Source organism: Bison bison, unplaced genomic scaffold (assembly GCF_000754665.1).
Source record: "Bison bison bison isolate TAMUID 2011002044 unplaced genomic scaffold, Bison_UMD1.0 scf7180017864472, whole genome shotgun sequence".
NCBI classification, from domain to species: domain Eukaryota; kingdom Metazoa; phylum Chordata; class Mammalia; order Artiodactyla; family Bovidae; genus Bison; species Bison bison.
Window position 1 is genome coordinate 1,884,892 of NW_011495033.1, and position 10,543 is coordinate 1,895,434.

The window sequence follows — 10,543 nt, forward strand, 5'->3', positions numbered from 1 at the left end:
CAGTTGGACTCTCATATATGCTTCTGGATTGAATCTGTTGTGATGTGTTGTTTTAGTTGAAAAATATGATAAAAATCTGGCTTCACACAGATTGGCAGTTAAAAAAGAAAGCAATATTTTAATATCCTTTTCAGTGGATAATCGTTTTTCAAACTACAGCAAAACTTGAAAAGCTGTAGATTCTTTTTTTAAACTGAAGTATAGCTGATTTACAATATTATATTAATTTCAAGCCTCTATAACTGACTCAGAAATTTTATAGATTGTACTCCACAAAACATTGGTTATATTCCATGAGCTGTACACTATCCTTATAGCTTACTTGTTTTACACAAACTAGTTTGTTCTTCTTAATTCCTTATTCCTGTTTTGACCCTGGGAAGATCCCCTGGAAGAGGGCATGGCAACCCATGGCAAACCATGGCAACTTCAGTATTCTTGCCTGGAGAATCCCATGGACAGAAGAACCTGGCAGCCTACAGTCCATGCGGTAGCAAAGAGTCGGACACAACTGAAGCGACTTAGCACGCACACATTTCTTTCCCTTCCCTTTCTCTTTCCCCACTGTATCTGTGGGGAGATACGGTAACCACTATATCTGTAGGTATGTTTCTGTTTTGTTATATTCATTTATTTTTTAGACTCCACATATAAGTGATAACATGTAGTACTTGTCTTTCTCTGTCTTATTTCACTAAATATAGTATCCTCTGGGTCTACCCATGTTGTTGCAAATGGCAAATTTGTTGTTCTCTTTTTCATGGCTGAGTAGTATTCCGTGTGTGTGTGTGTGTGTGTGTGTGTGTGTGTGTGTGTATTTCACATCTTCTTTATCCACTCATCTATGGATCAATATCTTAGGTAGCTTCCATATCTTGGCTATGTAAATAATACCGTGAACACTGAGGGACATGTTATCTTTTTCAAAGTGTTCTCTTTGGATATATTGCTGGTTTTGTAGGGTAAATCTAAGTTTTTTGAGGAAAAGTGGTAGATTCTTAAAGACTGATTGCAGTATGGAATCTGAAATCTTATTACTGAACTTCTGATACTAAACTACATTAAAAGCCACTGGTCAGTTGTGTTTTTGCCAGGATGCAGAGAGCTGGAAAGAGTGTTGCTCTTAAATTAACAATGAGAAAAAGAATAAAGCAAAATCAAAACTTCTCTGAACCCAGCAGAGAACTGAAGGCAAAAGTCTCCTGAAATCAAGAAGAGATGGGGACACCCCAGTGGCTAAGAATCCAGGCTCCCAATGCAGGGGGCCTGGGTTTGATCCATGGTCAGGAAGTAGAGCCCACATGCTGCGACTAAAGATCTTGCATGCCCCAATGAAGACAGAAGATCTCTTGTGCTGCAACTAAGATCTGGAGCAGCCACATAAATAAATTAAAAAAAAAGAAGTTTCTTCCAATTAAAGCTGTACAAAACTGGAACAAATGGTCCTGCGGAATAACAAAATAGCGAGCTGCCCATCACTGCAAGTATCCAAGCAGAAGCAGGATAATGAAATGTCAGAGATGTCATAGAAAGGATTCCTGAACTGAGTGGGAGGTGGTTCTACAATGATCTTATATGCTTCTTCCAAATCAAAGTTTGAGTGAGCAGAGCTGAAGATGGCAATAATTTTCCTCCCCTCCAAAACCTTAGTCTTGCTTTGGTGCAATAGTTACATTATAGACAAGCTCCACACAAGAGACTGAAGGAAGTCCTGGGACTGACCCTCTCTTGGTGATTCTCAGTGAGCTGACTAGGAGCTGATCAAGGTCTGGCCACTCTTGAAATTTCACATGCAAACTTTTTCTTCTTCTAACCCACTCCTCTAGTCACCTCTCTTTCTACCTCTGTTCAAGCTGTCCATTTCAACGCTTGGGAAGCTGTGGAAGTTAAGTTTCAAAGCGTATCGGCTCACGTGCTTACTGTATTGACTCATCTCATCCACAAAGTTTCAAACATGTGGGTATTTAATTAAAGCTTTTGCCTGATGATTTCAACAGATAAAAACTGGGAGAATTCTGAGCTGTATTAGCTTCATAAGAGCACATTCTGATTAGAAAAGGTCATGGACTAGACCACTTCAAGTCCGCCCACCTAGGAGGTGGTCGACATGGAAGGCTCTCCAACACGCGCAGCAGAGTGCTAACCAGGAGGTGGGCGTTTCAGAAACGTCAGGAAACTAAAGAAACTGCCTCACTGTGTCTTCAGTTTCTAAATCGCTTCCTCTCCACAAATAATTTTGGAGTCAGAAACACTGCTTTCCAGAAGGACCTTTTCTGCAAAAGACATCTTTGAAGACACCATGAATGTGAAGTCAACACTTTCCTCTTATTTACACAGATGACAAAGCATATCTGTCCTGGGTGCGCACAATCAAGAGGAGATGGATAAAGGAAAACTTCCTTTTGTCCACGTTTCTGCTCTCCCCTTCTGAGTGTTCCCTAGAAACTTCGGAAACAAGTTTTCTGAGGGCAGAGTTTCCTCTGTTCCAGTGAAGAGGGAACCAAGGACTCTTGACCTATAAAGTCCAATGTTTTGGAACATCCGTAATTCTCCTGAGTCTATGCCAGTCAGATGGAGCCTCTCTTCAGCAAACCACTGGCTAGTGGGGCTGGACACTAAGGCTTTTTCACCCCTATGAGTTGACAAGGATAGGACTCAAAAGCTCTCTGGAAAAAAAAAAAAAAGTCTCTCCTTCAGCTTGCATTACAAACTGTTGGAAAACACAGATGGAGGGGATGACAGGAAAAGCAATTACTTCTCCTGGGCTTCCTTTCTGTCTGGATTCTAAGGAGACGAACACGAAATTCCATCACAGATTGAAATGCTATCTAAACATTCTTGAAAATGTGGCGCTGCTCTCTGAAATACGACCTGCCTTGCTGCAGCAACCTATTAATAAGTGAAGGTGGAGAGGGCCGACTCTCCTCCAGGCCACCTACCTCAGGGCCTGCTTTCCAAGACCGCCTGTTTGTCATCAGAGGTTAGAACAGAAATAACTGAAAGGTATAATATCTACACAGTGTCACCCAGTAAAAAGTCCTGATGGATGATTCACTTTATTTTCACATTCTCAACACTGTAAATACCTGCGAATCTCTGAAGTATTTCAGGGTTTCTAGTGAGCCTTTCTAAATACAGGCGGAAATACGTTAAACAGCAGTGTTATTATTTCAAATGGTAGACAGCCGGGACTGGTCAAGCACCAGTCAAGCTTTAAACGTCTTTAAAGGGACACACACACTGGTCCCAGTGACGTTTTCTGGTAGAGGGCTTTCGTTAATTTACAAATACTAGATAATCTCCCACAGACCAAATATTTAATACAGTTGAATAAAACGTTATGGCAGGTGGACTTTGCATTCTGAGAAACACCAAGATGAGAAAGATACTGTTCTGGTTTCAAGCAGCTTACATACTAGCCAAAGGGACAAGATGTGCTCACTGTAAGTCAGAAAAGCAGGGGCCAGGGCCTGTGGGGGTTTGTGGGCAGAAAGACTCTACCCCTAACTGATGGCTGCTGGGATCGACTTTCTCATCTATGAAATGAGAAGAGATGACCAGATGAGTTTCAACTCCCCTATGGACTTGAATTTCTAATATTCTGATTCCTTTGGTATATCAGTTGAGCAGAACAGAAAATTTCATAAAAGAAGTAGTATCTGAGCTGGGTAAGATTTCAGAATGAAGCTGCTGGAAGAAAAAAAGGAGAACATGCCTTTTAGGCAAAAAGAAGAACATGAGCACTGGTGGCTCAGGAGGTAAAGAATCTGCCTACAGTGCAGGAGACCAGGGTTTGATCCCTGGGTTGGCAAGAGCCCCTGGAGAAAGGAATGGCACCCCACTCTAGTACTCTTGCCTGGAAAATTCCACGGATGGAAGAGCCTGGTGGGCTACAGTCCATGGGGTCGCAAAGAGTCAGACACGACTGAGTGGCTAACACTTACCCACACTTACTTACTTACCCAAGTATAGGTCCATAAAGCATGGGACATGCTTGGAGAGCATGAGGCTTTCAGTGTGGACAGATCACAGCAGGAGACAAAACATGACCAGAAATAAATCAGAAACTCAAAGAGCAGAATGGAGGCTCAGAGATACCTGACACCCAGCAGAAAGACAAGGAAACCTCCGTTTTCTCATTTCAGTGTGCCTTTCAGCCTGGCCCTGGGCGAGCTGTACTGCAAGGTACGGCTTCTGGTCTAAGGGATGCTGAGTGACAGCTCACGGCTGCTCTGGGCAGCCTATCTCTGCCAGTAGTGGGATGAGTCGTGCAAGCTTCCTGCTGTATATAGGGGACAGATTAGTAAGAAAGTGCTCTGTAAGCAGGCAGATCAATGTACTGGTCAGTTGGTTGTGCGGTCTTAAAGAAATCAGAGGATGTAACGAACATGGAGGAATATGTTACTTACTTGCCTGCCATCCTGTCCCACATTTGTTTGACCTCTTACGACAGTTCGAATGTTGTCATCCAGTCTCCTAGCAAAAAAGAGTTAAAGGACACAAATCATTAAAATAATCTTGATTCTAGGTTGACCAAAAGAAAAATGCTAGTAACCTTTCCTCCGTTTCTACAGATTGCAGCTACTTATTCAGAAAAAAACCAAAGAAGTTTGGATGATACAAGGAAGACCGAAGCCCTGGACCCCAGCGAGGGGGCAGCAACAGTGGTGTAGGAAGCCAAGCCCAGCACAGACTGATGAGTCATCTTTGTTCTTTTTTCTTAAAGGTTATTTTTATTTAATGTTCAGAGCTGGTCAAAACGACCAATATAACTTGTAATACTTTTCATGGGGTAAACCAGAAGTGACAAAGTTGCTAAAACTTTATGGGAACAAGCCAGAGAATTCAAATTATCCCACACAAAAACCTTTGTCAGTAACACCCTTAAAAGATATAAGCAGCAAGGTGATACACGAAATCCGTGCTTTGCTGCCTGGGCCTTGACCACAGGAGGCAGATCTGTGGCCCCCACCTCCTCTTTCTCCTACAGCTGAGCAGAGGCCGCTTAATGGGACTTCAACCAGAGAAATTTATATCAGTCAATTTCATCCTTCATTTGAAGAAGCCATTAGGAAAAAAAGTACAGTGGGAGAAGCTGAAAATAACTGGCTCATAAGTGATTTTTGGATCACTGGGGAATTTTCATTTTCTGTGCAAACCCTGGACAACTTAGTGGTCTCTCCTAGAACTGTTGGAGTTAAAGTCAGCCCAAACAGTAAACAGGCTTCTTTGCACTTTTTAAGGTACTCAACTGAACAAAATATTAATGGCAGAGGTCTTTACCTGAAAACCCAAAGGTTGTCTGGGAAAAAAAAAAAATCATCGCTTGGATTCAAACTGAAGGTTTCTCCTCATCAAAAGTTAAACAACAAAAACTATTTAAAGTTATGACATCAACCATTACAATAATAATTACAAAGAACAAACTTTGAGTATCTACCACGTGTCAAAACTGGAAATTCAGACATGGATAAACCAGAATAAGACTATGGCAGGAAGGACATTTGCTGACCACCGTAGACATCCTGGATTAATCACAATGTGTAATAATCAGCCACCACTCACACCAACCAGCATATCTGACCATGCTGTTAGCCGATAAGTGGCTAATAGATAAAAATATAAGTCCATCTTCATTTCTAAGCCTTGGGAATATAAAAAAAGGGTACATCAGCTAGAGAAATAAAGCCATTAAAAATATAGCAGAAATGCTTTTGCCTCCTTTTATAATCAACTGTTCTAAATGGCCTGTTACAGACTCCTTTTTTTTTTAAATAAATAATTGAAGACTGATCAAAGAAATGAGTTCTCTGCCACAAGGCTCATATGGAAACCCAGATAAAAGAACTATTCTTTTAAAAATTACCATCTTACAGAGAACCTGAGATTTCAGTGTTCTCACACATAAGGGTGATCAGTACTAAATGAAGAGCGTATTTTCATTCATTATTAACAATCACATGATGTTGGGCTTCCCTGGTGGCTCAGTGGTAAAGAATTTTCCTGCCAATGCAGGAGACGTGGGTTCAGTCCCTGAACTGGGAAGATCCCACATGCCGAGGAGCAACTAAGCCTGTGTGCTACAACTACTGAGCCGGTGCTCCAGAGCCCGGGAGCCGCAACCACTGAGCCCATGTACTACACCTACTGAAGCCCGAAGGCCCTAGAGCTCAGGCTCCGCAACAAGCCCCTGCAATGAGAAGCCTGCACACCACAACCAGAGAGTAGCCCCCACCTGCCACAACTGAAGAAGAGCCCGAGCAGCAACAAAGCCCCAGCAGGCCCATTAATAAATAAAGTGGAACAAAAAATAATCACCTGATGTTACGTACCTTATTTTCAGTCTAATCTTGTTCACGACTTCATCAATGTTTGCCAGAGACTACAACAGAGAAGGCAAAGTGCCAGCTATTATTTCACTTCCTGGAACTCCTCTTTCACAAAGAAATGATGAACTATTTAAATGGTTACTTTTTTATATATAATGGCTATTTATGACATCTCAAAGAAACGAATCATACAGTACAATACAATTTTCACTTAAAAGAAAAAAAAGCATAGCGAATTCCCTGGTGGTCCAACAGTCAGGATTCAGAACTTCCACTGCCGAGGGTCCACGTTCAATCCCTGGTCGGGGAATTAAGAGATCCCAAATTGTGCAGTGTGGCGGGGGTAGACGGGGAAGTACAGCAATAGTTGACAACAACTGCAAAACCCATCCTGGAATCTATTTTTTGTTAATAAAATTTATTGGAAAACAGCCATGTCCGTTCGTTTACATATTATCTACAGCTGCCTTTGAGTTGCAAAGACAGAGCTGAGTAGTAGCTGCAACTGAGACTGAATAATCCACAAAGCCTAAAATTACTATCTAGCCCTTTATAGGAAATTTGCTGATCCCTGCTATAAAGGAACATGACAAATTCATTTACCAAAATCCTTAAGACCACAACAATGAATGAATGTAGATTATAACACACAACGTGGATCAAACCTACTAACATAATGCTGTGCGAGCACACATCCACACACCAAACACAAGAGCGTATCCTGTATTTCATCACGTAGCTAAGAAGAAGTGAGCGAAACTGTTCTCCTGCACTAGAAGCCAGGACTTAACTGTGGGGGCGGCAGTGACAGGGAGGGACAAGGAGGAGTTATGAGAAGAGATTTTACTCATGTTTTGTTTCTTGGTCTGGGTGGTAGTTATCTGACTTTGTGCATTTGGTGAAAATTCATCAAGTTGTACACTCAGAATCTGTGTATTCCTCCACGTTATGTTCTATGTCAATAAATAAATATTTTTTTTCCTTTTTTCTAATATATTAGAAAAAAGTCTGGAAAAATAAATACTAGTAGTTGGACTCTGTACTAGTAACTCTCTGCTGCTGCTGCTGCTGTGTCGCTTCAGTCGTGTCCGACTCTGTGTGACCCCATAGACAGCAGCCCACCAGGCTCCCCCGTCCCTGGGATCACTCCAGGCAAGAGCACTGGAGTGGGATGCCGGTTCCCTCTCCTACAATTATAGCCTATGAAATCACTTGCAGTAGCTGTAATTTATGAAAAAGAGGAGTTTGAAGTTTTTCTTCTTTTTGCCTATGGGTATTTTCTAATTGCTGTATACTGACAATGCACTGCAATTATAATAAAGCTATTTCTATGTCTAAGACAATGACAGTAAAAACAAATGGACAAGAATCAATTTAGTGAGCTGAAAACATAAAGAAAGGGTGCCCCCTAGCGAAGTAGAGGCGGTACAATTTCATAGCACCATTTTAACTGAAGTTTCAGAATGTAACTTTGTAAGTCCTCTTTCTCTCTCCTCCGAAAGATATTTTACCTCAGAAGGAACTGGGGGTGATGCAGGAATTGTGCTTATAAATCGCCCCTGGCAACCTGTGCTGGTGCGAAGAAGCAGGAGCCGACAGGTGCAGGTCTAGCAAGAGAACCAGGTCACATAAAACAAGATGAAATCTTGCCATTTACCACAAGATGGATGGACCTTGATAGTATTATCCTAAGTGAAGTAAGTCAGACAGAGAAACACAAATACCGTATGATTTCACTCGTGTGAAATACGAGAAACAAATAACAACAACAACAAAAATAAAAATAAATGAACAAGGCAAACGAAAACAAACAGGCAGATACAGAGAACAGAGTGGTGGTTCCCAGAGAGGGAAGGGCAGCAAAATAGGTAAAAGGGACCAACAGTCTGGGGACAGGAACCAAACCTGTGGTGGTGAGCATGCTGAAGGGGACAGGGAAGTAGGAATACAATGCTGCAGACGCGACATGCACATAGTGTTATACACCAGTTACCTCAATCAAAGAACAAACTTTGAAAAAATGATAAAATGAATATATTACTATTATGCATTAAGTATTTTCTTTGGGAAAAGAGAGAGAGAAAAACCAAGTCACATGTGTTTGAGGTATCAGATAGGGATATTCATATCTGGTCTACTGTTCTGACAAGGCCAAGGGTGACTCAGAACTTTCAGAAATCCAAGAAGAGACTGAGGTAAAGATAAATCTCAGAAAAGAGAAGTTATTTTATTCTTTTAATATTTTGATAGAATTGTTTTATTTTTTGTCATATCCTTCAGAATAAAAATGTTCAATAAATATATGCAATGGGATTATGGACTGCAATGAACAGAAAGCTTTTTTTCATTTTTGCCAGGTCTCACTTTTTTTTTTTGAATTATGAAAATATGATAACAACATTTACAGGAGATTTAGAAAATACAGAACAAAGTTACATACAGTTCTACTATATATTACAATTATTTTTTAAGTAGATAAATTAAGATTTTTAGTTGGAGTTTCAAGATCAAACTCTCAAAAATTAACAGAATGGATATACAGAGAAGCAGAAGTATATAGTAGACCTGAAAAGCACTATGAACCAATTCAACATAATTAAGATTTATACCATTTTCACACAATAGTAGGATACAAATTCTATTCAAGTTCCCACAGACTATAAACTAGGAGACACCAGAACATATACAGAGATACAAGACCAGGTGCAAAAATTTCATGGTCTTAAGGTACTGAAATCATAGAGTCTGTTCAAAAAGAAGTTATTTTAATCGAAGAATCCACTGCCATCTGTTATTTCAAAACCGGACTGGGGATAAATCATCACTGTGGTAACAGGAGCTCAGTCGCTGGAGGAGCTGGCATGACTCTGCCCCTGCCAACCTGCTGAAAGGATACAAGCAAGCTGTTTACCCTCACTGAGTTTCTGTTTCCTCAGAGGCAAAACGGGCAAAACGGTTCCTGCCTTGCTAATCTCCGCTGGAACTCATTCCTTTAGGGGAAAAAAAAATTGGGGGGCATTTAAAATATTAACATTTGGGGACTCTGTGAGAAGGGGAGCAATGAATTCTCTGTACTATTCTTGCACCTTTTCTAAAAATGGGAAATTATATCAAAGATTTAAAATTGTAACCTATTTAAAGTTGGTAAAACACGTACATAACACAGAATTCAAACAGCAGAAGGTAAAGAAGGTAAACAGTGAAAAGTAAGGCTTCCTCTACCTCTACCTGCCTCCCATTCTCCTCCTCAGAAGCAATGCCTCTGAGTGAGTTTTTGTTGCACCTTCTCAGAAATGATCTAGGTATTAAAAGCATATAGTAACCTACCAGCTCTTCTGTACCTAAGGCACACTGTCCTGCACCATGCTTTTTTCATATAACGATTTAACTAGGAGGTCTTTCCACATCAGTTCAGTTCAGTCGCTCAGTCGTGTCCAACTCTTTGCGACCCCATGAATCGCAGCACGCCAGGCCTCCCTGTCCATCACCAACTCCCGGAGTTTACTCAAACTCATGTCCATCAAGTCGGTGATGCCATCCAGCCATCTCATCCTCTGTCGTCCCCTTCTCCTCCTGCCCCCAATCCCTTCCAGCATCAGGGTCTTTTCCAATGAGTCAACTCTTCGCATGAGGTGGCCAAAGTATTGGAGTTTCAGTTCTAGCATCATTCCTTCCAAAGAAATCCCAGGGCTGATCTCCTTCAGAATGGACTGGTTGGATCTCCTTGCAGTCCAAGGGACTCTCAAGAGTCTTCTCCAAGACCACAGGTCAAAAGCATCAATTCTTTGGCGCTCAGCTTTCTTCACAGTTCAACTCTCACGCCCATACATGACCACTGGAAAAACCATAGCCTTGACTAGACAGACCTTTGTTGGCAAAGTAATGTCTCTGCTTTTGAATATGCTGTCTAGGTTGGTCATAACTTTCCTTCTAAGGAGTAAGCGTCTTAATTGCATGGCTGCAGTCACCATCTGCAGTGATTTTGGAGCCCAAAAAAATACAGTCTGACACTGTTTCCACTGTTTCCCCGTCTATTTCCCATGAAGTGATGGGACCAGATGCCATGATCTTCGTTTTCTGAATGTTGAGCTTTAAGCCAACTTTTTCACTCTCCTCTTTCACCTTCATCAAGAGGCTTTTTAGTTCCTCTTCACTTTCTGCCATAAGGGTGGTGTTATCTGCATATCTGAGGTTATTGATATTTCTCCCGGCAA

At 41.3% G+C, this 10,543-nt stretch overlaps 1 protein-coding gene across 1 annotated transcript in view; it reads right to left on the bottom strand.

The window, feature by feature from the left end:
• Nucleotides 1–10,543, bottom strand: part of VPS53 (vacuolar protein sorting 53 homolog (S. cerevisiae)) — a 124,675-nt gene that overhangs the window by 108,335 nt on the left and 5,797 nt on the right. Inside the window, exons 3-4 of the mRNA XM_010861355.1 lie at nt 6,333–6,382; nt 4,410–4,476 (exon numbers count right to left, since the gene is read on the bottom strand). Coding sequence (XP_010859657.1) covers nt 4,410–4,476; nt 6,333–6,382 — 117 coding nt within the window. The remainder of the gene's footprint in view (nt 1–4,409; nt 4,477–6,332; nt 6,383–10,543) is intronic.